Below are 27,663 nucleotides of genomic sequence, written 5' to 3' on the forward strand. Positions count from 1 at the left end.
TTTTATGATTACTTAGCTTCTGGAGGCAAACAGTGTATAGTGTCAGTTAATTTGCTTCCCAGCTATCTTTACAATGATTAATGACTGGCCATACAGAGAAATCTGCTTTTAATTTTTTTCCTCATTAAAATCAAACAAGAAATGTTGACAGTACCAATTGCACCTTAAGAAGCTTTTTGGTTCAGGAATATTTAAGAACCACTTTATGTATGCTTGCTTCAGTGAATATATTTTAAACTGTATGAAATAGAATTCACAGTAAAAGTACAAGTTTTACTAAAAATTCATTAATTTATTATTAATTAATTATTTACAGACATGGAATTTCCTCTGGGCTGAACCAGGACATCTTGAAGACAAACAGAAGACAAGGATACTATCTTGGCTAATCTATGTTCTGAGCTGCTGAAAAACTATTTTCTTGGGTAATGGAACTCAGGTGGTAAAATGCCCAAAGGGGATTCACTGTTGCCCAATAAGCACAGTTGTTGTGATGTCAAGGGGAAAGGAACAAGGGATAGATGTCTCTTGTAGTTAGAGTGCCCAACAATGTTCAAGGTAGAAGTCATGTGATCAAAATAGCTTTGTCTACTCCCCAAAATAATTATAGGCCAAAACACACCCTAGTATACAAGCACCAGAAACCTCCTACCCAATGATTGGTCAAAGCATCCAAGTGAGTTCTTCCAAATATTTACTATTGCTCTAGTCCTTGGTTGTTACTCAAAGGGGGAAGATATATCCCTACTGTTGAAGATTTTCTCACACTTGGGACACAAGACAAGGATAATTCAATCTGAAGCTAACTTGAAAGTCTCCTTCCTGTAGCCCGACTTCCACCAGAAAATACTGTGAATGCTGCAAAGGAATTGAAGCAGTTAATAGTCCTACTCAGTTGTGACACCTATTAAGCCCAACAGGGACCAGCATGGTAAGATATCTGTAAAGGTGCAATAAGTTGCACTCACATGTTCATTATAACCATGTTTTGTCTTAATTGGACTTAAGGCTCACTCAGCAGGAAGGACGTCATGCCTGGTGCTAAACACCTAGCCAAGTTCCTGGAGCCAGTCACAGATCTTAAATGAGAATCCACTACTGCCACATTTCTAACTATATTTTTCAGTCTTATCCTCTGTCCACAGATAAGTGTAAATACCACCATCATTAAAGGATTTTCTCTTTGCATAAAATGGAGACCATCAGAGAACCACAATTGGACAGAGGGTACAGATCAATGGATCATCAGGAGCCCAGCCACGAGGGATACATATACATCACAGCTTCCACATCTATAGCTCAGAAAAAAATCATGGATGTAGGATTACAATGATTTAAGAGTCCAAGGAACAGGAAGTCTGCTGTGAAACAGTTTATCCTAGAAATAGCTGGGAAAAAAAAGACCAGAACAATGGTAATATCAATAGACATGCTAATGGGGAAGCAGGGAAATCTCATGGAGACCCATCCACAGACAAAAACTACAGACCACTAATAGCTGTTAGGAGGAATTAGGCTCTCTCAATGATAAACCACCTAATTGGTTATCCTACAAAGTGGTCAGCATATGAAACATATAGTAAAATCAAAAGATTAATTCAGTGGGTTATAATTATGTATATGAGCAAGCATATATATGTATATAAAACAATAAAAATATACTATTAAGTTGAAGCAAACAAGCAAGCAAATAAATAAGCAAATGTCTTCCAAAAATGAAGGAAGGGGCAAGGAATGGCATCTCTAGGCCAAAGAGATAGGCCATGTGTGAGAACAAACTTGAAGATTCCTTAAGCATGAACTTTCAACATTAACATCTATAAGTACATTTCTACTAATTAAACCTCCCAGTTTACTGCACTTTTCAAGGAAGTCCTAGCTAATTGGTATGGTTAATAATCACCAGACATTTAAGCCACATTGAAGGTGTAGTCAAATGAATAGGCATAATAACACCTGCAACAGGGTCAGACACAGAATGCCAACCAAATATATGTAAAATTACCACTATATTCTCTTGGCTTAGACTTCTATAATATTGCTTCTTTTCTGATGGGGAAATTAGACTATATAAAACATTATTCCTGTGTAAACACGGGTTAGTCATTCAGTTTCTTCATATGTCTTCAATGCACACAGAGTGTTTATCTGTCCTCCTTTTACCCATGGATGCAACTGAAAGTAGAAGGCCAGAGTAGAAGAGTGAAAAAATGCTGAGAAAAATGTAGCACAACTAGGGATGAAGAGGAGGCCTGGTGTCAGCAGCACTCAGTCACTAAGTGTCTCACAACCAAATGTCTGGCAATTCTGAAATGCTGAGACCATATGTGAGCAATTAAGTATGGGTCTGATGAGCATTTAAAAATATTCTAGTGAGTTGGTTCTGCTCAAATTAAGAGGAATTTCCTCGAGATTGGCGCAACCTATGATTGAAAGAAAATATTAGTAAATAGAATTTATCATCATGTTTAACATAATTATCTGTGAAAATGTACAGTTTAAGCAAATATTAATGGCTACTTAAGGGGTCTATTTCATCTAAATTTATAAATGACAAGAGGCTTATTGAAACAAATATATGCCAAAGGGAATTTGACTTGGGAAATCTTGTTGGAATTTGAATTCCTAACAAGACAGACTTGGTGTTAATGCATACCATTCATCAAGCACGAGTTATTCATGTTTCTGAATTACTGATTTCCTTAAGGAATGTTTCTTAACAGTAACCAGGACCCATTAAAGATAGAGTACAGCATCTTCTCAGACTGATTCCTTAGAGAGACAGTTCTAGGGCCATACACAATATAGATGAAATAAATACTTCTTAGTCATTAAGGATTACAAATTTTTCTCATTCTGTATGCTTTTCTAGAACTTGCTCAATCAAACTCCCTATGTTAATGAGGAAGATCAAATTTGGGATCCTCTACAAATAACTACATTCTAAAAAATCCCAGTAATAAAAAAGGATCTTATGTATCTTTGCCCTACAAATTCCCAGCCCAGGAGCAACCTTGCTTATCTTTGTTGGACTAGCTTTTCTCACACCTGCCTGCTCAATAAACAACCCCAATGAGAAAAATCAGACTAGCTGTTTATCTACAGGGTACACACTTTTTTATTAAAAAAGCAGGAGTCCCTGGTTTGCACACTTTTAATGAAATTGAGGTTTCAGTGCCTTTGGATGATGATCTCGCTGTATACTTGGTGGCAGGTGGTGACTTGAATTCTGCATACTTCTTGCTCTTAGTGGGAGGACCCTCAGACTCTTGTGGCTTTCACAGATGTTCCTTGCCAATCCTGCTCTTGACCCTGATTATCCTCTATGAAATATTTAACAGTTTCTTTCTTGCACTCCTCCTTTCTTCTATATTGTGTTACTCATCTCTTTGTACACAATAAATAATACTTAAAATCTCCAAAGCTCTGCTTTGGGGACAGATAATACCCACATTCATAATCTATCTACGGAGTCTGGGAATCCACATAGTTACCTGAAATCTCTCCCTTAATTGAATTCAGTTTCCAGTACCAATTTTCTGCACTGCCTTTGTGATAACAATTCTTCAACAGTGACCGTTCCAGATCTAAATGCTCTGTGTATTAATGCCACATAATATGAGATAATTGTATTCTCTCAGACAATCCAAAGGATATCACTTCAACATTCTATATCTATTTTGATATTCTGATGTGTAGTACAAACAAAGGTTTTATTGCTACCAAACGTATTGGATGCTCAATATATTACCAATAGCATAAGAGTTCTTATAAACAACCAGAAGTAATTGGCCATAGTTAATATAAAAATAAATACTATTTTAAAATATTGGATGGATAGTAATTCAAAAAAGGCCTGAAAGACAACACAAAATAGGAATGGTGAGACAGAGAATCAACTTTGATGATGGATGATAGATATATAGGTATTAATTGATAGATAGATACATGATAGGTATGTAGATAGAGATACATATGGTAGGTATATGACAAATAGATAGAGATAAATTACAGATAGACAGATTGATTAATTGATAATAGATAAATCTAGCCTGATTTAGTCTCTTTGCTTTCATATACATTTCTGTTCTTTTTCTTGTTTTATTTTATCATTTATTTTGCAGTTCTGAGAAAATGTATCTGTTGCAATATTTGAATTCATCAGTCTCTATCTCTAGAGAACAAAAAGAGCCATCTTCTTTAGGGCATATCAAAAAGCTTCACGGTAGGAAAGATGTTCACATGCTTCATTCACCAAGAATAAAATGTCAATAAAACCATTTCTTTCAAACTCATTAGCTAAAAGAAGTTAGCTTGGCCTTGACATAATCTCACTCAGCAATCATACATAATGTCAAAATAACTTATTTTCAGGAAATATGTGTATCATAATAATATAGGGGAAATGGCCTAAAATCTCATCTCAAACTGTTTCTCAAAACTGTGGCAGATTTCCATTTACCGAGTAATTAGTATGTGCTGGACTCTGAATTAGGTCATTCACAAGCAAAGTCTTACTGAGTCCTCAACAGAGCCTTGCAAATTTTGAATCATTCATTTAGTTTTCTGTGTAAAGAAAACAAGATTAATATATACATAATACATAATACATGCAATATATAAATAGTACATATATATACATAAATATATGTCTCAGAGAAGTCAAACTGTTTCCATTTTATTGCAAAGTCAAAATACAACTGCTATTATTCCTTCTTTCGTTCCTCTTCTTCACTTCTTTCATTCTCCCCTTCAAGTCTCTGTCTATGATTACTAATTCATTGTTCTTAACATTGCATGTTGTCCTTTGGGTTGTAGCAATATAAAAGCTCATGAATTTTACCTACATGAAACAAACTGGTTTACACTCACACTTACATGCACACATTCACCACCATTGTTGATTCTTTGTGACAGCCTACTTGGTTTTGAAACTTAAAGAAAAAAATACACACACACACACACACACACACACACACACACATTCATTGCAGATGGAAACTGATGTAGCAAGTTGTAGACATGACTGAATAGAAGCAGAGGGGAGCCTGCGGCCTGCTCACAAAAAGAGAAGCAGGATGCTGTTAAAGGGCCTTTGCTGTTGGCATTACTCTCTCAGAGGGAGAGAAAGTAGCAGAGCATCTGTCATAAGCCGTTTCAAAGGCCACTGCCCTAGTTAAGCTGTGTGAACTGGGCCACTCGAGTCTGAGTAATTCAGGGCTCTTATTTTCAGCACATGTCCCCAATCATTCTTGTCAAAATGGAGGCCATCTCTTGACTCCGAATGTGTCATTTATCTTTTGGAAAATAATCTGTAACTTTCATCTAGTCAGTAAAACAGAAAGTGAAAAGGAAAGAGAAAAAGTTGCATTCCCAGATTTAAAAAGATTGAACACATTTGATGAAAAGAGGAAGGAAAATTCAACTCCTGGGAGGCATTTCTATTGTGCGTCCATGTGAGCTTCCACTCACTGCATCATTTGTGACTTCAAACATACTACCAGCCACAAATAAATTCCAGATGTTACCAATTAGTAAAAAGAATACCTGCATTTTATGATTCTATGGAATGAACACCTTTCTTGGAACAGGGTAAAGAACTAAACTTTGTCAAGATTATGTATCCAAATGACAGCTAGATCTGAATTGGCAACACTGATTCCAACTGGACTTCAACAGTGGGCCCTGGAGTCTTTCAGGCACCATTCCACTCCTGTCAGGCATCCTGCTCCTCCTGCTTTCTTCCTATAATTCAGTTACTCTCTCCAGCAGTTCATGTCATGTTTGAAGCATTTAGCTCAGCCAATAGTAACTCCTCATTAAATAGCAGCACGTGAAAACTGAACTTGTGAAGGCAAAGTGCTCCTGCAATCAGAAAGCTGAAGCAGGGGTATTGAAAATTTTCAGCCACTTGAACAACATAGTAAATTCAAGATCAGCCAGGACTACACAGTGGGATTCTATCTAGAAAAAAAAGCAGAAGAAGTAAAAACTTACTTGCATGCATTGTTTCATGTGATTTTTCTGCCAAAATATTTCAATTTACTTAGCATGAACTATGTATTTCAAATACATAGTTTAATTGATGCTTTTGACACATATATCAATTTTAGAATCACATTGTTAATGCCCAAATTCTTGGAATTTTTAAGTAAAATTTTATTAAACAGGGGAATTATTCATGAATATATATGTCATACATATATATTATAGTTTATCTGTCTGCATAACTAAATTTCCTTGAAATATGCCTTTACTATTTTAAAAATTTTATATTCATATAGAGAACCTATGTTTCCTATTATATTAATTTAATTCTTAGCTATTTTACAATTCTGTCCTTTATTATTAAATAAAATGCAATCTTATTTCCTACCAAATGAAAATACTTAGCATTTGCTTTTTCATAGAGATGTCAAGAAATTTCAGAGTAAATATAAAACATTTCCTGCATGCTTAGTTTTATAGAAAAAAATGTCAAGCCACATTGCGAATTTTAAAAAATTATCTATAAATATTTTAAGCAAAAGTCTTTTCCAAAGGAAACAACTTTTAGTTCACAGTGTATCTCTATGCAACAGGATATTTTCATAGCAAAAGTATACAGTGGATGGTGTATTAGCTTCACCTGCTTTACATAAAGCATGGAAGTAGAACCATCATATTCCAGACAGAAAGGCTTAGAACATAAGAAAACTCTACACTCACTTAATGTTTGTTAATGTATTATTAAACCATAGAATTCTAATACCTGCTGCAACCCAGATTTCTTTTCTACATGCATGCACATTAGCAGTCTCATACTTCAATAATTACCTCACTTGATTACTATTATTTGCTTTTGGTCTATTTTTGCCCCACATTCATGTGTCAGAGCTTAAACAGTGTTACTCATCACAGATATTACTATCCAATTCACCCCATAAATAGAAAGAGAAAATTTCAAATAGCAAACAAAAACATTCTTAAAAATAGAAACAAAGATAATTTCAAGAATGCTGTTTCAAGAAAAGAATTTGAGTAACAGTGTTTATCTTCTGAGCGAAGAGAGAGCAGGAAGAGAAGTAAAGAAATTAAAGTATAGTGACATTAAATAACTGTAGATAATTAGCCTAGTGTATAACAGAGGAGAATGAACTGGGTGGGAGGTGTACTGGTAGAAACGTAACAACAAAAGGAGGCCTCAGGAGAGGAGGTGGCATGAACACAGAGCTGAATCATATGAAAGTTCTGAAGGAAGAATGTGGCAGGCAAACAGAATAAATAATCAGATTCAGTAGTGATAAATTTTGTATTGTGAGAGGCAACAGTAAGGTCAGTGAGCAGGGGCGGTGGGGGGAGAAGTTCAGTGTGAAGTTAGCAGGGTAAGGCATGTCACATGGCCAAATCATTCAGGCAAGCACTTTCAAAATTTATTGTGCATCTAATTCATCTGGGGTCTTGTTAAAATGCAAACTCCAGTTCAGAAGTTCTGGGGCTGGGTCAGGGTTTTACGGCTCTTCAGAGGGTTCCAGAGAATGCTATCTGTTATTCCAAGGGCCAGCCTTTGACTGGAAAGTTTCTGAGATGTACAAAGGAGGTTGAGGTTTCTTGTACATATGAATGAAAGTCATAAAATGGCCTTGAGTGGGTAAGACCATAAATAGATATGCACATGTAAAGGCTCTCACCTACTATGTCTATAAATAACCTTGCTGTAGAGAATGCATGGAAGTAAGAAGTCAGTGAGAAGACTTCTTCCTTTAGCTGGCAGTTGGCTGGGAAATAGTTGTTTAACTGAATGAGCATAGCTAACAGATTAATATTAGATTTGTGATTGAAAGGTAGAAGAAAGACCAGCTTAGGTGACAGAGCTAAGATAGGTGGCTATTGCAAATTCTTGTAAGAATTCCATAATTCAATACAGGAGCCAAACCAGAGACTGGCAAAAAGACCAAGCCAATACCACACCACTGAAATGAAACTCAAAATTTATGGTTGGATGTAGAATGATATGTTATTACCAATTTGACAAAGGTGGTCATATTAACAGGACAACAACTTGAGTTGATGGCCAGGAAGAGCAAAGAGGAGGTAATAAGGTATATGCAGAGAAAAGATAACTGTTTCAAGATTGCTTTTCTGTAAAGAGGACTAAAGAAATGTTTAAATGTTTATTGTAATGAAAGCTGAGAGAGAAAATACTAGGGAAGAGTGATGTGAAAAGAAGAGAGTAGTAAAAATGGAGGCAGAGTAGATGTGATGGAAAGATGAAATGATTATCTAGGCACTTGCAGCTTTAAATATAATAGGATCAAATAACTAATGAAGAAGAGAGATTAGGGAGTTGATCAATAAAATACAGGTGTTATTTGGTCATCTTAGTATGAAAACAAATTTCAAACAAAAATGCAGTATAAGATTAAAGAACAGTGCTGAGTAACCATTTCAAAAACTTCAATAGCATTATTACAAATAGGTGGAATTTTCTGTAGCAGCATTTATCTATTTAGAGAGATTATAGTAAGATTATGTTGGTATATGCAAGAGAGAGCTGTAGTGATAGACTATAGCATTTAGAGCAGAAGAGAGGGAAGAAAGAACCTGAAAATTTAGTGAGTCAATACATTATCCAAATAAGACTGAATAGCAGTTGTTAAGTAGGTAAAGGTGTTTCTTTGACTCTGAGTAAATAAAACCCCTGAACTCTCCAAAGGTGCCAAACTGTGTACTTTTTAACCACACACACAGAATCATGGAAGTTTTTGGAAAACATTTATTATAGTTAAGAGGATGGTATTTTACTCACAATTTCTCAGAAACATGTCTATTGAGATGAGAAAAAGCAACATCTATCAGCACCTAGACTGTATCTCTTAATATTTCAAAACATTTTAAGTGTTTTAATGCTCCAAGCTGAAAAATCAAAACATCATCCCTACCAAACAGGCTATTAGAGCACTATCCTTGAGTGCCGTTTTGTCTCTCTGCTTAATATTCTCTCAACAGCAATAAAACATAAGTCGTCTTGCTGAATTTGAGTGCTAATGCACTTCCAGAAAAATCTGAACAGCGAGCAAGTGGGATGTAGCAAAGCCACACCAGACAGTCTTCAGAAAATCGTCAAAAGGGCAAACAGCCCGTAAAATAAGGCACAGGGGTAAGCGACAAGAAGCTGTTGTCCTTCCATGGACAAGGCTGAAATGAAGATCTTAGAAGCTGAGAGACTGCACCAAGTGATGATGAGCAGGACTGACGCAGTTCCCAAGGTGCCCCTGTAGCAGAGATAAAGATGACAGTTGCCTTATGCCTGGAGGAGAGGGGGGAGACTGAGTCAAAGCTGCCTCTCAAATACCAGTACTACATCTGTTCAGAACATTGGCCTCCATTTGCAAAGATGCATGAGTACCTAGATGAGTTCACAAGACCTCAGCCAGTCAGAAATATTTCATTAAAATCCACTGTTCAGGACTGATATTTTTCATATTTTTAGTAAATCTAGAACAAGCAAAGGCAGAAACCACTGGTGTAATCAGTCTCATTCATCAACATCCGTATTTTATTCCCATTTCATGTAATGTGTTTCTAAATCGTGTATTACAGTTTAGATTTTAACATTCCATTTGCTAACATTTGGTTGCTAGTTATAGCTGGAAGTGAGAGAGTTAACTTTGGGGTTGAACCTAGAGGTTTGGTCAACCAACACCTGCTTCTCGTTCTCTTTTCTCCAGGGAAGTAAGATGAGCAGCTCTGTCCCACAGTTTCCTCATCACCGTGTCTGCCTCTCCACAGAAGAAAGATAACAACCATGTCCTGACATCAAGAGCCATAGGAAAGCTCTCCTCTTTATACGATTACTTTCTCAGGTATTTCATCACAGTCATGAGAATCTAACACATACATTATCCCTTAGAATTTCAGGACCAAAATGTCTAAACTTCTGGTGATTTCCAAATCTAAATTTCATGAATAAATTTCTCTGTCCTTTAGCATTCCAGTCATTTAAGACACTCTGAAAATATCCTTTGACACTTGGAATTTTAAAATAATACATCATTGCATTATTATTTTGCAAAAACATCAAGTTGTTTGGTTCTTGTAGAACCAAACTACAAGAATCTGTCAAAGTTCTGTAAAATACAGCCCTGTAAACAGAACAACATGCTAGAGCCAGCAGTTACACAACACTAGTATGTTTCTGTGGATAAAACACAATAAGTATAACTTGTACTTTTACATTCATAGTGCCCATTTCCTGTCAAATTCGTTTGTTTAACTCGAGTACTCATTGATAAAACAATGTTTGGCTCCAGCAATTCTCAAGAATGTTATAGTAAAAAAAGAGACCATATTTGAACAAAATGAGCAATCACTCTCAGTAATTTCATAAGAATAAATGTTATGATGACAAAAATATAAGCTTTTTCTTTTCTAACCTGATTATCCTCATAGTGATAAACTCTCTGTACCATCCTTCCAGTGTAGCATTAATAACCAAAGACCTGCGTCATCCAAGATGCAAGTCACATCTCCTTTGGACATGAGAAAATGAGCAAAAGGGTGCGTGTGTATTTCCAAGTGCTTTGTAGACATGACAGGTAGCTGTGTATTTCCAAGTGCTTTGTGGACATGACAGGTAGCTGTGCAGATGCTTGCTTGTTGTCACGGACTGCTAGTGTTATGCATGAGCCTTGGGAAGGTGCTGTGGGAAACACATCTACGGTACCCTTATGAATAGTTTAGAATTGCAAATGCCAGATGCCTAAGTGAAAAAGAAAGGGAAAATGTATTGACTGACCATGTATGCCATAAGTTCTCCAGAATTAATATCCTCATCAGGGTTTCGGGAAATTCTCAACAGTGAGGAGTCCAACTGAGAAATAACAGTTGTGTCTTGCCTAGAAGGCAGATGCCTGGGCACTGAAGTAACTTGTCAGAATTCAGTAGGCATTTACTCTTCCAAAATCAAATAAGTGAATTTTCTGCAATTGTTATAATACCCATGCCAGTAGTTTAGACTGAAGAATATGACAACTTAAAAGTACCAGTTTTAAATATTGCATGGTTGGATTTATTTTTTAAACAAGTTAAAAAAGAGCAGCACCACAGCCAAACTGACCTTTTTATTCTGAATCTGTGTATAGATTTAATAAGCATGATTTCCCTCTCTTACATTGAAAAAAATGTTAAGAAACCTTCATGACTGTTCTGGTCTGGCAGGTCTGGGCAAAGATCATGAATGTGAGGTCAATTAGTACAGACACTTACTGCAATGAAAAGAAGATGGCACAGCTCGACAAAATGACCATTGGCAGCAAACAGTATCCCAGCACACTGGCCACACAGCCGTATGACACCCCTGCAGAACTCATCAAGTTTAGTAAGGTGTGAAGCAGAAGGCAGCCAATGGCACTCATTCCATATACATAACCAAACTGGGCTTTTCCTGCCTGAAGCAAAGCATAGAAAACAATTAGAAATCACAACAGACGTGAGGAGAAATAATAATAACAACAACACAGAGAGCATCCAAGAATCTACTCAATGCTGCTGAATATCATGGTAGGTACTATCTATCATGAGGTACTGAAGATTCTGGTTAAAATAAAAGAAAACACTACCTGTGCCATGAACTCCAAACAAGTGTGTGTGTGTGTGTGTGTGTGTGTGTGTGTGTGTGTGTGTGCGCGCGCGAGTGCACGTGTGTGTAAAATATTTGGGATGGACAAGGCATGCTACAGAAAAGATAAAATATTGCCAGAATATTTTTATTATACATTTTGATAGAGTGCAAGGAGTGAAGCATGTGTATTTCTGCCCCATGTTTACTGAACAGCTGAATGATTAAGCAAAATAATAAAACATCTAATATGGTCTTAGACATTTATAAATAGTATCAAAAATACCCTACAAATTTTTTTCAAATTTTAACAAATGTTTAATATTGAAATAGAAAATAAATTATCCGGGTTTTTACCTCAAATGCCTAGGATTCTCCCTAGAAAATTTACCCATATTAGCACATCTTAATCTAAAACTCTTAGCGTTCTAATGTTTTATTAGATGCTTAAATTTGTTTTTTCTTGCCAGGAGGTGGTATCTCACCCCTTTAATCCCACTCTCGGTAGGCAGAGGCAGGGGGATCTCTGTGAGATCAAGGCCAGCCTGGTCTACAGAGTGAGTTGCAGGATAGGCTTCAAAGCTTCAAAGCTACACAGAGAAACCCTGTCTCAAAGAAAAAAAAAACAAGCCTTGCAGATTTTGGACAAATGCTCTACCATTGAACTACATCCCCAGCCTGGTTTTATGAGACAGGATGCCTGTCTGTCTTGTACCTCCATCTCCTGAATGCTGGAACGACAGATATGTAGCACAATACCCAGCCCTAATTGTAATTTTGTATTGCTTAAGTACATTGCTTTTCAGACCATACTGATAGCCCTATGGGAAGAGATAAATGAGAATGTCTTTAAGTCATATGTTGATATTGGGTAATGAAAAACATTGGAGTTGCTGTGGTTTGTGTTTCCTTAATGCCTATGCATTAACGACTTGGATGTCTGTAGTGCTTTGGGAAGTTGTTGACACTCTAAAAATTGGCTCTAGTAGGGAGAAGTGATGTCACTAAGGGTATATCTCTGTGGATGATAATGGGACCCCAGGTCCTTCTTATCTCTGTCTCTTAATTCTTGACTGCAAGAAGTAAGCACACTTCTGTAGATGATTGTGACTCTTACATGTCCAGAAGCACTTCGTGAGCTTAAATATTGTTTCTAAATTTTACTAATATAATGGTTGTAATGGCTTATGAAATGAACTTTTAATTATAGAGGCAGAGTAGAGCAGTGTTAACTTAGCAGCAAATAAATTCATACTGGAGTCTGAGTTCAGATAATATCTAGCTGGAGTGTTTGGAATGTCATTGTTGGTCTGTATCTATCAACATTAATTCTAAAGTTATAATTATTAATGAAAAGAATCTAAGGGCTAATGTTTATATAAAATATTAATGACAAGCATGGTATGCACTCACTCATATATGGATATTAGACATAGAGCAAAGGACTACCAGCCTAGGAGGACCCTAAGAGAAAAATACATGAACCCCCGAAGAAGGGGAAAGGGACCAGAACTCCTGAGACAATTGGGAGCACAGGAGGAGAGGGGAAGGAGGGAGGGAGGAAAAAGAGAAAGGGAGAAGAGGAGGGGGAGGAGAACAAAAGGGGTCAGGAAGACTGAGTAAGGGGAGGAAAAGAGGAGAGCCAGAAAAGGGATCCTTAGTAGATGGAGCCAGTATAGTTTTAAAGAAAAATCTGGCACTAGGGAAATGTTCAGAGATCCGCAAAGATAGCACCAACACTCGGCAGTAGTGCAGAGGCCACCTTTGATGCCCTTTCCCTATAATGAGATTGTTGACTACCTTAATTGTCATCCTAGAGCCTTCATCCAGTAGCTGATGGAAGCAGAAGCAGGTACCCACAGCTAAGCACTGAACCATACTTCTGGAATGCAGTTGTAGAGAGGTAGGAGGGATGAGCAAAGGAGGCAAGACCATGCTGGAGAAACCTACAGAACCAGCTGACCTGACCTAGTGAGAACAACAGGTTCCCCAGTTGTAAAGCTGGAGAACCAGCATTGGACTGAACCAAACTCTCTGAATGTGGGTGCCAGTTAGGAGGCTTGGGCAGTCTATGGGACCTCTAACAGTGGAAACAGTATTTAACCCTGGAGCACAAATGGATTTCATGTGTCCATTCCCTAAGGAGGGATACAATTTCAACCCAGATAAATGGAAGAGGGCCGAAGTCTTCCCCGAAAAGATGTGACAGACTTTGATGATCCCCCATGGAAGGTCTCACTGTCCTTGGGGAGCAGGTGGGGGATGGGTTGGGGAGGTTGGCAGGGGGGATGGGAGGATGGGAAGGAAGGGAGGAGATGATATGTAAAATGATTGTTTCTAAATAAAAAATGAAAAAATTTATGATATCTATTTTCACATATTCCATATAATTGTAGAACTAGAAGAAACATCAATGTCTTGTAAATCTTGTGAAAAAAGTAGACTCTTTTGTCTTGAAGTGAAGAAATAGAGTCATAAAATCTGTAGACAACATATTATGATCATAGTTATTGGGAATTATAGGTCAAATTCATTTTATCACCTACAGTTAAGATTAACTTATTGATAATGCTTTGTATTTAAACACAAGAGAAAACAGTTAAATAACTAGCATTAGCATTATGTATCCAAGAGTGATCTTGATGATGGAATTAATACTGTCTTTAAGAGATGGTAATCATAATACATTCTGCAGAAAAACAAACAGCTGTTATATTGCAAATGACTTGCAAGAGGAAGATGAATTAATAAATTGATTGCTTCTGATTATTTGATTAATTGGCATGGCCTTGCATAGCAGCTTAATCCAAGATTACCACATTACTGTGAAAAAGGAGATGCAAGGAGTCCTAAGAATAAGTGGGAACTCTAATTATGATGTTGAGTTAGAGGGTATTCACATTTTTGGTGCTGCAAGGAAGGAGGTTATTGTGACTGTGTTGTTGCACTGGATGAAAAGGATGCAATCACACAGAAACCAGATTTCATTCAATATCTTGGATGGCTCATATTATAAATTTAGTAAAGGGGAAAATAACATGTATGTAGTCACACATACTTTTAAGAACACATTTGATATTTATAACTGCATTAGAAGAAACTGCTTTTGTATGTATATGTGTAAGGGGGTGCTGCATATGTTCATGCGTGCATGTGTTTGTGTATGTGTATTCATGTGTGTGTAGGCCACCTTTTTTTCTGAGACAGAGTGTCTCACTGAACCTGTGTCTCACACACCTGCTAGACTACTGACTAGTGAGCATCATGGTCCCCAATGCTGAGGTTATTCTCATGCATCTATAATCCTGGTTTTTATACAATGGAATACAAGCTCATGTCCTAATTCTTGTTAGAAAGGATTTTTTATTTTCTAAAATAAATAACTTCAAAATTAGCTGTGATGAAGACAAAGCCTGAAATGTCAGGTTAGCTATTGGAAGCTACCATAAGCAACGTGGCTCCCAGAGCCACACAGAAAAGAATGGGTCCTGTGAGATCCGTTTCATTCATGATGCTGCCATCTGCTGGCTTCATCGGGTTTAACACTGTCAGTGTTTTCTGCCATATATGATCAAAATTAATTCCAAGTTCTGCAAAAAGAAAATAAATAGTTCAAGGTAAATATAAGAAACAGAAGAGTTCTATTATTTATATTATATTTATATTTACATTATATTTTAACACTGCATGTTAGTATATCTATTTTTTTGCATGTCATCTTAAGATGATTTCTCCATTGTGTTCTCATAATCCAAATCTAAAGTTTGAGGTAGTATACAGTCAGCAAACAACACACCCAAAGAAATGGTTAATACAATTCTCGTGAAGTTTTTATCTGTTTCATGCAACAAAATCTTAATACTATTTTTTTTAAAATAGGAATTGACAGATAGTAAAACCTACCATTGTAGCTAACAGACTAAATGTGTCTCGATTACCCCTTCAGATATTTCTGCCACCTACATTTCTAACTGCTAGTAATTCTGTAATCATACCATATCACCCATGGCAAAATTGGTTAATAGCACTCAGTTTAGGTGTAGAGTTTTCCTTCATTCTGCCTAACAAGAACCTTAACCAATAGGAGAGGTGAGGTGGCATGAGAACGGGAGAGAACAAGATGGCCGAGGCAGGGAGGGGTGCAGTGGAAGAGCAATGATATAGATATCTTAATAGAGAGAGCCACTATGGACTTATGGAGAAACCTAGTGCTAGAGTAACTCCCAAAAATACACCAGGAGGACCCAAGGTAATACTCCTAGCAACAGTGGAGAGGATGTCTGAACTGGCCTACTCCTGTAATCATATGGGTGAATACTCCAACTATCATCATAGAGCCTTCATCCAGTAATTGATGGAACCAGATGCAGAGATCCAAAACCAAGAACCAGGCTGAATTTTGGGAATCCAGTAGAAGAGAGAGAGGATGGGATATATGAGCAAGAGAGGTCAAGATCACGATGGAGAAATCTACAGCGACAGATGAACCAAGTTTGTGAAAACTCATGACCTCAAGACTTACAACTGTGGAGACATCAGGGAACTGAACTAGGCCCTTTGTGTGTATGAGACAGTTGTGAAACTTAGGAGCCCCTGGCAGTAGGAACATGACACAAACCTGGTGCATGAGCTAGCTTGTTGGAGCCCACTCAGTATGGTGGGATGCCATGTTCAGCCTTATTGCATGGGAGAGGGGCCTGGCCCTGACTCAACCTATTGTGACAGACTGTGTTGACATCTCATGGGAGCCCTTATCCATGAGGAGGGGTGGACTGGCAGAGGAGGACTGAGGTGGAGGGGAGGGGCTTGGAAGGAAGCAAGGAGTTGGGAGGAGGTGTGGGAGGGAGAACTGTGGTTGGGATGTAAAATGAAATAAAAAATAAAAAATGGCACTAAAAGAACAGTAACCTTGATTTAACTTGATAAAATTCCAAGGAAGAGAGATAAGGACTCTTTTTGCAGACAGCAGTGACCATGATGTACATGCAGATGTTTATAAATCAATTGTAAGATTGAATCAATATACTTAAATATTAAATACTAAAAACAAGTTAATCATTTACTTTTTATGAGTGAGGGTATTAGAATAAAGTTATCTCACTAAAGTAAGCTCTGATTGATTGCTCAGGATTTACTGGCCTATCAAAATCTACAATCATTAATCAAACATACATATGATAAAGGTAGTGTCAATTCATTACTATTTTATGCATCAGATGTCTTGGATTTTGAGAGGTTAATTAACTTTCAGAGTTCAAAAGCATGTAATAGAAAATCTCGTTTCCACATTAGCCAATCTCACTCCTGTAAAGCATTGAGAAGTTAGGTCAACATGCAGCTAATATATCTTTCTATAATCTATCTGTCTGTCTATCTATCTATCTATCAATCATTTATCATCTATTTTTCTAAATTATTTCATCTTTCATATAAGAAAGGCTACTTTCCTGAACTCAACTGTGGTATCTATCTATCTATCTATCTATCTATCTATCTATCTATCTATCTATCTATTTATCTATCTATCTGGTATCTATTATCATCATCTACCTATCAGTCACCTATCTGATTTATTCCATCTTTCATATGAGAAAGGTTACCTTCCTAAATTATACTATACTTCCATGCATGTACAAATATCCCTGGACATAGATGATCTGAACACTTCAGCTATTCACTTATATAGAGACACTGAGTACTAGGTAAATTATATTCCACTGAGCCACATCTCCATCCTCAGACTTTTTTAATGGTGGCAAGTACCACTTAAATATTTTCCAAAGTTCACATTTTGTACAAGATGGGTTAGAGTTAAAGCAGTTGCTTCACATGTGTGAAGGCCTGCATTTTCCTACTAGCAGTGGGTTAGGAAAGAAAGACATACAAAAGATTGAGAAAAATAAACATTACTAAACAGTGAGCAACTAAAAGCATACATTGACATAACATTATACAGACTGAACAAGTTGTATTTAGGAATATTTAAGTATATACATAAATGAATGGAATAGCAATTAGTGAAAAAGGGGGCCATGAATTTGAAAGAGATCGAGGAGGGGTACATGAGAGGGTTTGGAGGAAGGAAGGGGGGAAGTGATGTAACTATACTATAATTTCAAAATCTAAAAAGAAGTAACTTGAAAAGAGTGAGTAACTTGAGGACATTTATGTCTTCACTATTTACTTACAGTGTATTGTATCTTATGATCATGTACACTAGAGGAGATGGGTGATTCAGCAAGCTTAAAATGGGTCAGGATTTTACCCTAATTTTTTCCTCTCACATGTTACATGAATTTACTTTCCTCTCCCTCGTTGTAGTAAGACTGGGCACAGCCCCTCCTGGATGAGGCAGCCCACTAGGAGCAAAAGGGTCCTAAAACCAAGTAAGAGAGTCAGAGACAGTTCCTGTTTCTACTGTTGGGTGTCCCACAAGAAGATCAAGATGCACAACCATAGCATATATGTAGAGGACCTAGGTCAGATCCATGCAGGCTCCCTGATTATTTGCAGTCTCTGTGGCCGCCTACAAGCATAGGTTAATTGATTCTGTGAATTTTCTTTGGAGTCCTTGACCTTTATGGTTCCTATAGTCCTTCCTCCCCTTCTTTGGCAGGATTCTCCAAACTCTGAAAAATGTTTGACTATGGGTCTCGACATCTATTTCCACCAGTTGTTGGATGAAGCCTCTACAGTGTTGAGGGTGCTAGGCTCCTGTCTACGAGTGTAGCAGAATATCATCAGAGATCATTTCATTGATTCTTTCTTTAGTCATGTTTGGTTCTATCCTGGGTCTCTGGGCTATCCAGCCTCTGGGTCCTGGCCCTCTAGGTAGTGTCACGGGTAGGCTCACCCTAGAGGCATGGGTCTCAGGCTGGACCAGTATTGGTAGGCCACCCCCATAATTTACCCCAGTACATCTTGTAGGAAGGACAAACTGTAGGTCAAAGGTTCTGTGACTGGGTTGGTGAAGGCCTTCCTGATTACAGGAGATGGTCAGTTCAGGCTCTGTAATTCCCATTGCTAGAAGATTTATCTGTGGTCACCCTTGTAGATCCCTGGGAGTTTCCATTGCACTAGGTTTTTCAAATGGCAGAAGACCATAAAAATTGAGAAATATCAGTTTAAGTTAATTTCATGTCAGGCTTACATCACTTCCAAATTTCATTTTCAGTGTTTAGCACAATTAAGTACCTTGAGTACAAAAATGCCCCCCCTTTTTCCTTAAAAAAAGGTAATAGCTATTTCTGAAAAAACAAACTCAGAGAAAATGTGATTTATGCAATATCATTACTGATTTCTACCTTTTATTTGGTGGCATAATTAAGGTCTACACACATTTCAATACCAAGTCATTAAATCGTGAATGAATGTAGGGTGTGCTAAATATTTTCACACGAACAAAATATATATTCAACTGAATACATATGTCCAAAATATTTTCTTTTCAAATTTATTACAATACATTCATTGTAAGGGCCCCAACATAGCATCCTATTGTTTAAAACAGAAGATATAACCACTATAAAACTTGAATGTAAAAAAAAAAACTTGAATGTAAAATTTATTATTTTGCTGTCATCTAGTGGTAGTAAAGTATATGACATGAAATATAAAAGTGGATTAAGATCTTTGTTTTTACATAAATTATGACACTGACCTTTCAGATGCAAGTATCAGCCTGTATTACAAGGAGAAAACAACAAATACCAGTACCTTTTCTAGTTTGACACACTAAGGTTGATCATTACCTAAGATAAATGTTTAATTTTTACTTTATATTATATGTACCATTGATGAAAATATGAAACAAAAATACTACTGTAGTGATAGCTTACTTATACTCCAACAAATAAAGCTTGCCTGAAGATCACAGGGCAGAGCTAGCCATTAGTTAACCACAGAGGTCTGGAGGTGTATACCGACAGAAAGGAAGTGATATGGTTGGGTGGAGAGAGGAAGTGATGAGGTGAGAGGAGACAGGAACTCAGTATCTTGGGCTAGAAAGTTAGCGAGGTAAGGTGTGGCTGTGGCTTGCTCTTTCATCTCTCTGATCTTTCAGCATTTTCCTCTATGTCTGGCTTTAGGCTTTCACCATTAAGACCTATTAGAACTCATGCTACATATTATTTATCTGAGTTTCTTTGAAGAAATTGATACAAATGCTGTGTTGGTCTAGGGAAACTGAGTCTAAACAAAACTGAAATTGGAAAAATGTCTGCAAGCAATATCATTCTTAATTTTAATATATAAACATTAAAATTTCCATGTGTCCCCAAAGACCGATGAGAAAATTAGACTGGTAATATGAAATTTTTCTTCAAATGAATGTTCTAGAATGTTGTTAATATATTGCTATCTAAACATATTTTAAAATAAGGAAAGAAAGCTAATTTAATGTGACAAAAAGCACAAAGAATGGGAAAAAGTAAACGCAATCAATAGACATGAAAACCTCTCAGACTGCTAGTAATACAAAATAAAAAGTATTCATCCTTCCCATTTTACTATCAAATTGACCCAGATGTTGCATATTTGACTATAATGGCACAGCAGAAAATTCATTTTGTCAAGGTGACAAGTTCCACGTGCCTTCAGACCAAATTTTCCCACTGTTACAGGCACATCCCAAAGAATGCACAGGCTAAAAGATTTTATCTCTGAGGTTCATCAAAGTATTACTACTGTAGGCTACAGCCTTTAAGGTATATTTAAATTATGGCACCTGAGTTTTATAAGACGATTACATATCATGTTTTCTAAAATGCAATCACTTTAAAGAACTCATACATAGAAATGATCATAATATAATTACTGAAAATAAGATCACATATGATTGTATGAGGCAAATTTAAAATACACAAAACAAGTATTCTCATTGAAAAATAGTATTTACTTTTGGAATAACTAGGCATGTACGCATGTAATATGTGCACACATAAAAAATAGGATAGTAGCTGGAAAGAAACATTCAACTGTTTCATGGGAGTTAATCCTTAGAGACAAGATATTAACTGTTTCATATAGTAATTCATATATTTCTATATTTTCCAATATGTATAGTGAATGCACTTAGGCAATTGATGGTTCTTTTAAGGCAAAGATGTTGATAGAGTTAAAAATGCTTTGTGAAAATGGTGTGTAAGCTTCAGTTGTTTAGTAATTGCAGAGGATAAACAGAATGAGATGATTAGACATAACTGATTACAAAACTTTCATAGCTTCTAAGGTACACACTGCTCTATCAATTAATTTCTATATTATTCAGAATGATTTAAATCTTTCTCTTGTTTACATTTTTAGGCAAAGAAAGAAGACTGTGTTAACTCAAATAAGATAAACAGTACCCTTTTATGGAAAATATTGGTAATTATAATCTTCATTTTCTCCTCGTTTCACTTAGAGATAGTGTGGGCTCAGATGACTTGGGGGAATTTACCACTGAACATTTATGCTTCATTCTCTAATGTAAATCCAGTAGAACTTTAAGTTCTTTCTTTGGGTTGTTACTTCCAGCAAAAACTCTTAATGGAGATATAGAATACCTGGGTATGAATATAAACTTCCTGATATCTATATAGACCTTCAGCTCCAAGAGTCCTGAGTATCCTTCCTAAGAATATTGTTATCAGCTGGAACTGTATTCTCCTTCACCTAGCTTTGGCAAGATGAGGAGAGAGAGAAAAAGCTCATGAGAGTCAGAGAAGTAAGAGTTTGTCTTGCCTCCACGTCAAACATAAAGAAACATTAATTTGAGAAACTGTCTCCATTGCTCCCAGGCAAACAGCAATCAAATGATGCTGTTATGATGTGCATTCTTAGATAGTTGAGAAGTGATGCTACTTTGTTATAAATATCTTTTGATAACATGTCTTTCCTGTTTATGCAAGGCCAGAGTCCAAATCTAAGAAACACTGAAGGAGCATTCAATAATACCAACAATCCCACAGCAACATATCAAGCATGCTTAGAAACTTCACCCAATAATGCAACAAATTTGCAATGGTTTAGCTGTATGTGTCATGGTGGGGCAGACTCTTGCTAACTGTGTAATGTTTACACATAAAGCACTTTATGAAACATTTTGGTAGAACAGGATAAACCCTGATTAGTGCTGTAGTTCTCTGAGGGGTGTACACCTTAAGAACAACACTTCTTTAACTTGCCTTCTAGCAAAGGAGGCTCTTCATCAAAACCGTCATCTGAAGAAGAGTGTGGATAATAGTCTAAGTTAGATGCTGGCTGAAAGGGCTGTCCTGCATAACTCGCTGGCAGGAACATCTCTGGAGGAACAGAAGAGGAAGGCTGATGCTGCTCGGTGGCTTGCGTTCTAGAAAATTAAACATGCCTATATTTTATATACAATAAAAGAATACCCTGACAAATCAAGGAAGGGAAACACAATTTTTTTCTTATGAAATTCATCTAATTTTAAAAGCTACTTACCAACAGGATGATGAACCTGTTTAAAAGTTAAATGTAAATCTTTTAAAAAATGAACTATGGAGTCATGAAAATGCTTCTCTAATAATGATCTACAGGATGTAGATTCATGTTTGTCTGTCTGGCTCCAGTAACTGATGGAAGTAGATGCAGTGACCCACAGCCAAACACTGAGCTGAGCTTGGCATGGGTCAAGACCATGATGGGGAAACCCACAAAGATAGCTGACCAGATCTAGTGGAAGCTCATGGACTATGGACTGAGATCTGGGAATCTGCATGGGACCAAACTAAGCCCTCTGAATGTTGGTGATAGTTATGTGACTTGTCACTCGCAGGGTCCCTGGCAGTGGCACCAGGACGTAACCCAGGGGCATGAACTGGCTATTAGGGGCCCCCTCCCTATGATGGAATACCTTGCTTAGCCTTGATACAGTGAGTGGGGTGTACTCCTGCCTCAACTTTGTATGCCAGACTTCATTGATTACCCAAGGAAGATCTTACCCCCTATGAGGAGTGGATGGAGGGAGTAGGAAGGGGGGCAATGGGGGCGGTTAGTAGGAGGAGGGCAGGGAGGAGGAACTTGGGTTGGTATGTAAAGTGAAAAAATTTAAATTAAAAAAATGACCTACAGTAACAGTATTTAAACAAGCATGTGCAATGTGCTGGTCACTGTCCCCTGTTTCTCACTTAAAACTCTGTGTGGTCAGAACTGCATTTAAGAACCATTTTACAGAAGAATAAATAGAGTTTCAAAGCAAATGATGCACACAGCCTCATCCTTGGGTTCTGGACAGAAGTTTTATGAGCAGAGTTCTGCCCCCTCCATAGGAAGTCTTCATCTCTTCTCATGAAGAAATTATCAATATTAGTTTCTAGACCGACAGCTGGGAGGCCAGCATGGGACTCATCCAGACCCCCCTGAATATGAGAGTCAGTGAGGAGGCCTGGGCAACCCATGGGACCCTGGGCAGTGGATCAGTGTTTATCCCTGGCATACAAACAGACATCGTATGTCCATAACACAAAGAGGGATGCTCTCTCAGCCTGGACTCTTAGGGGAGTGCCTGGACCCTACCCTGAGTGAAATGACAGACTCTGGATATCCCCTATGTGGAAGGAAGTGGGGATAGGGTGGGAGGCTGGGGGGAATGGTGGGGGGGTGCGGAAGGAGGGGAGGGAGAGGGAACTGGGATTAACATGTGAAGCAAGCTATTTAAAATTAAAATAAAACAATTTTTAAAAGAGTTTCTAGAAGCCTTCAGAAAATCACTGTTCATCAAATTATCCATGAATGCCTACAGCACTTTTCAAAGTATATGAGTTGCTAACTTCTGAAACTCTTTTAACAATGTGCTTTTTGCCAAGGCATACTATTTTTACATGTCCATGAATGTGTATTTGTTTTATCATATACATGAGAAACTGGAAAAATATTGGATCCTTGCAAATAACTCTTGGAGCTGAAATTCCAGATAGATTTCAGGAACCTTCTATTCATTTATTTCTATTCATACCCAGGCATTCTATGACTGCATTAAGAGTTTTTGCTGGAAGAAATAAAAAGAATAAAATCTATTAAATTAGTTCATTTTTCATAGATTTTAGTTACAGTAATGGAAGAAAAGTCAATAACTGTCTATCACATATTCTTTTTTATCTTTTGTTTTACTTTGTTTTAACCAAAGACCCATAGACTAGGATAAATATCAAGTTCAAGATTCTGAAATTTGGAATTCTTGAGATCTCTTTTTACTAAAATAGTTGTAAAATAATTTTAGTAATTTTATTGTATCATTAATCTTAATATAAATTCAAAAATCATATTCAAATCTTTAGGTATTTATCCTTGACCAAAAAATGACCTATCTTGTCAAGTAAAACCATAGAGGTAGAGGGAAGAGTCAGGTCATCATTCACTAACCCAATAGCGACTCATTAAAGGTAGAGATGTGGTCTAGTACCTTTGAATCCCTACAGCACCCATACTGATTACTGTATCTATCCCAGTCACATGTTACTCATTTTTTCAATATGGATTGGAACCTGGGCTTATAATTGGGCCAAGTTCAGGCACACTGATTCAGTGTAATCATGAACTTTTCTCATTTCTTTCTATTTACATATCTAGCACTTTGTCATCTTGATTTATGCGAAATGTTGATATGAATAATCAAACGGGGAAAGGATGTTCAGTTGAGTGGAATGGAAGAGTTTAAGAATAATGCTTTAGTTTCATCCTATTGAACTTTATTTTAGTCAAACACATAGGTAGTACGCAATTAGAAATGTCACTTGGATAAGAAAATGAATAAAAGGAATAGGGATTTCAAGGCAATGTGCTTCTTTTTATGAACAGGGCACCTGAGATGAAAAGCCTATCACATTTTCTCATTTTCCATCATTACACTAACCATTCTGAAATAGCCTCATACTCAATGTACTTACTCATCCTCAAGCACTCTTTTGATGTTTCTTTATCTCTCAAAGTATAAATGATAAATGGCTCAATGGGATAAAGTCTCATAGACTCAGCATTTGAGGGAGTAGGAACAAATACAACAGCACCTTCCCCTTTCAGTTAGAGCACTGCTCAGTAATGAGTGCAGCATCTAATGCTCATGTGTGTAGCATGATCAGTAAGAAAATGGTTCACATTTCCCTAGACAGAGACAAGCTGAACAGCTTCCATTCACCCTCACATAGAACCAATTAACCTTAGACCCCAAGCCTCAAGCCTGTTTCTTACTAGCTGACTGTGATGATTAACATTTATTGTCAGTAAAGTTGGATTCAGAATCAGCTAAGAGACAAACATATGGGCATATGGGTAAGGGTGGGAGATTCTAGGTTGGATTCATTGAGGTGGAAACACATATCCTAACTTAGGGCTGCAGCACTCTGTGGGCTATGACACCCTGATCTGATAAAATGATGTGAATGCCAGCATTCATCTTTACTTTTGTTTCGTGACTGTGGCACAATGTAACCAGTAATCTCAAACCACCGCCTCTATGAGTCCCCTGTTCCTCCATAACGGACTGTAGCCTCAAGTCATGAGTTAAAGAAAAACAAAAACAAAAGAAAGTCTTCCTTCTTCAAGATGATAATGTGATAATATGTCACACACAGCAACAAGAAACACATCTGATTAATAACCTTTAAAAGTTATTGCTGGGCGGTGGTGGTGCACACCTTTAATCCCAGTACTCGGGAAGCAGAGGCAGGCAGATCTCTATGAGATCCAGACCAACCTGGGCTACAAGAGCTAGTTCCAGGACAGCCTCCAAAGACATACAGAAACTCTGTCTCGAAAAACCAAAAGAAAATTAAAAAATAAAAATAAAATAGCAACATATCTTTGTGGCTGGCTTCTCAAAAACTAGTAGTAATCTCATAGGGTTTCTCATGGTTCCAGTGACTTCCTTTAATAAACTCAGTGCAGTTCATAACACACAAAGACACAGGGAACTTACTCTGTAGACTAGCCTGGCCTCAAACTCACAGAGATTCACCTGCCTCTGCCAGTTCTGGGATTCACCCAGCTAAATCATTGTTTTTTAAAGAATAAATAAAGTATTAACTTGGCATAAGCACCAAGTATTCACAGAAAATCAGGGTAATTGATCTATCCTTGTCATTTAGTGGGTGATACTTCATTGACAACTGCTCAGTTAACTTGGTCTTCCCTCAATAGAAACTACATATCAGGAACTGACTGACTAAACACTGACCATTCTAAAAACAGGAGTATGTTTCTTCACTGTAAAATACTTACTGTCTGGATCCATAAAGGTTTCCGTAAGCATTAGAGTCATGATAGCTCTGCTCTTGCTGATCAATGATATAATTAGATTGGTAAAAGTCCATCTCATACTCTCCCAGGTTCGACATCCTAAAAAATTAAGAGTTTGTTTGTTCTTTACTTAGCTCATTAGCCAACTGAATGTTTTAAACTATATACAAAGATTAACTGATGATGTGGTTATAATTGTCTTCCTATCAAAGGAGATATTATTTGGAAGAATAAATTAACTATTAACTATTAGGGGAAAAGCAGGACATATATTATGGAAAGTCACTTACAAAACCTGTCATCTTCAGCTACTTTATTAAGTTTTCACATTTTGTATTGTGACTGTAATTTGACTGCAATTTTTTTTGGTTTTACGAGACAGGGTTTCTTTGTATTGTTTTGGAGGCTGTCAGTCCAGCCTGGCCTCGAACTCACAGAGATCCCCCTACCTCTGCCTCCCGAGTGCTGGGATTAAAGGCATGCGCCACCACCGCCTGGCTGCAATTTTTTTCTAAAAAAAAAACACCAATATTCTTCCCCCATGAACCTTATTCTTAGCAATTTAGAGGAAGGAATGTCTTAAACTTGATGTGGTATATATCTACAAAATTATTCTAAGCAATGCAAGTTTCTCACTTAAAAAATGATGCACACAGACATGTACACACACACTGCACACACACACACACACACACACACACAACACAAAGAAGGCAAAAAGTAACAGCTGATATTATTAATATTTTATTTTAATTTTCCTAGAGACATAAATTTTACTAAACATTTTCTCACTCACCTAAATAAAAAGTAAACCTTTATAAAATATTTCGAAATTCTACTTGAGAATACCTATTAACAAACAGTTTGGAACATTTTATTCCTTCTGCCCAGGATGCTACCCATGGATTCTGGATGAGTCAGAGAGGAAAAGACTCTGTATTACTAGGCTAAGGACACAGTCCTTTATCCTTCACTCACTACTTAGCTTCTAGTCCCTTCTAGTAATTCAGAGTACATGACCATTATTCATACCAAAGCCAGAAACACCAGATGGAAAACAAACAAAATGAGATAAAGAGATGACAGAGGAGGAAGATATTAGAACGGCAGGATGGCTATTTGGATAAAAATTCTAAAAGAGAGCAGAGACTTTTGGGTTTTTAATCCTATGTTTTTGACAACTATTGTTATTTTAAAAGAGTGAATTCAGAAACCACAGGGAGTAATCCATATAATTACAGTCATCTGTGGATACTGCCAATAATGAATTTTAAATTTTAAATTCCCAAAAGCAGTCTTAACTATAAGAGTTCCATTAATCAGAAATATTCAACTCACAATTGTTAAATATATCAGCTATTCGATTCAGTACAATATAAAGAGCTTTGCTAAAGGAGGATGTAGCAATTCAAATAGCTGCTTTTATAAAAAAAAGGACTTTTCACTAGTGATGTGCACGAAGTAGCTATGAGTTAGAAAAACTACAATCAAGACTTAGTAATGAGTCTTTTAGCAAACTATAATGTAAATTAAATATAAAATAAATACCAAAACTTAATATTGTAAGTGTCTCAAACCCCCAAATTTGTTACTATGAAACACAGAGATGGATTTCTCTTGACAATACACTAACTTTCAGTAACAGGCTAAGTTTTCCTTATGCAACAGCTATTTGAGTTCTTACATAATCCCCTTTCATATTTTATTAAATGTTAAGTGTTTTAAAAGGATCAGATACATCAGACACATACCTGTCTCTATGTATTCTGAGGAAAGACCCTCCAACAAATGTAGCTGTACTTGGGAAGTGTAAACAAATCAGTGGG

General features: G+C 36.9%; 1 protein-coding gene and 1 long non-coding RNA gene across 4 annotated transcripts; one reads left to right on the forward strand and one right to left on the reverse strand.

Moving 5' to 3' along the window:
• Positions 1 to 325: 325 nt before the first annotated feature.
• LOC121140833 lies at positions 326 to 21,861 on the forward strand. Of its 3 annotated transcripts, XR_005877768.1 has the most exons (6): positions 326 to 425; positions 829 to 931; positions 9,711 to 9,845; positions 11,200 to 11,541; positions 20,903 to 20,965; positions 21,773 to 21,861. It is a non-coding gene; the product is annotated as an uncharacterized LOC121140833 (long non-coding RNA). The 3 variants fall into 3 exon arrangements; XR_005877769.1 differs by lacking the exon at positions 829 to 931; XR_005877770.1 differs by lacking the exons at positions 326 to 425; positions 829 to 931; positions 9,711 to 9,845 and adding an exon at positions 10,465 to 10,539.
• On the reverse strand, positions 8,741 to 27,663 carry Yipf7 (Yip1 domain family member 7). Its single transcript, XM_040746583.1, has 6 exons — positions 27,589 to 27,663; positions 25,820 to 25,936; positions 21,766 to 21,929; positions 15,044 to 15,189; positions 11,248 to 11,429; positions 8,741 to 9,254 (listed from the first exon to the last, which is right to left on the reverse strand). Exons 2-6 carry the CDS (start codon positions 25,933 to 25,935, stop codon positions 9,092 to 9,094), a joined length of 771 nt encoding a protein of 256 aa, XP_040602517.1. The 5' UTR covers position 25,936; positions 27,589 to 27,663; the 3' UTR covers positions 8,741 to 9,091.

Source organism: Mesocricetus auratus, unplaced genomic scaffold (assembly GCF_017639785.1).
Source record: "Mesocricetus auratus isolate SY011 unplaced genomic scaffold, BCM_Maur_2.0 Super-Scaffold_100006, whole genome shotgun sequence".
Classification (NCBI taxonomy): Eukaryota; Metazoa; Chordata; class Mammalia; order Rodentia; family Cricetidae; genus Mesocricetus; species Mesocricetus auratus.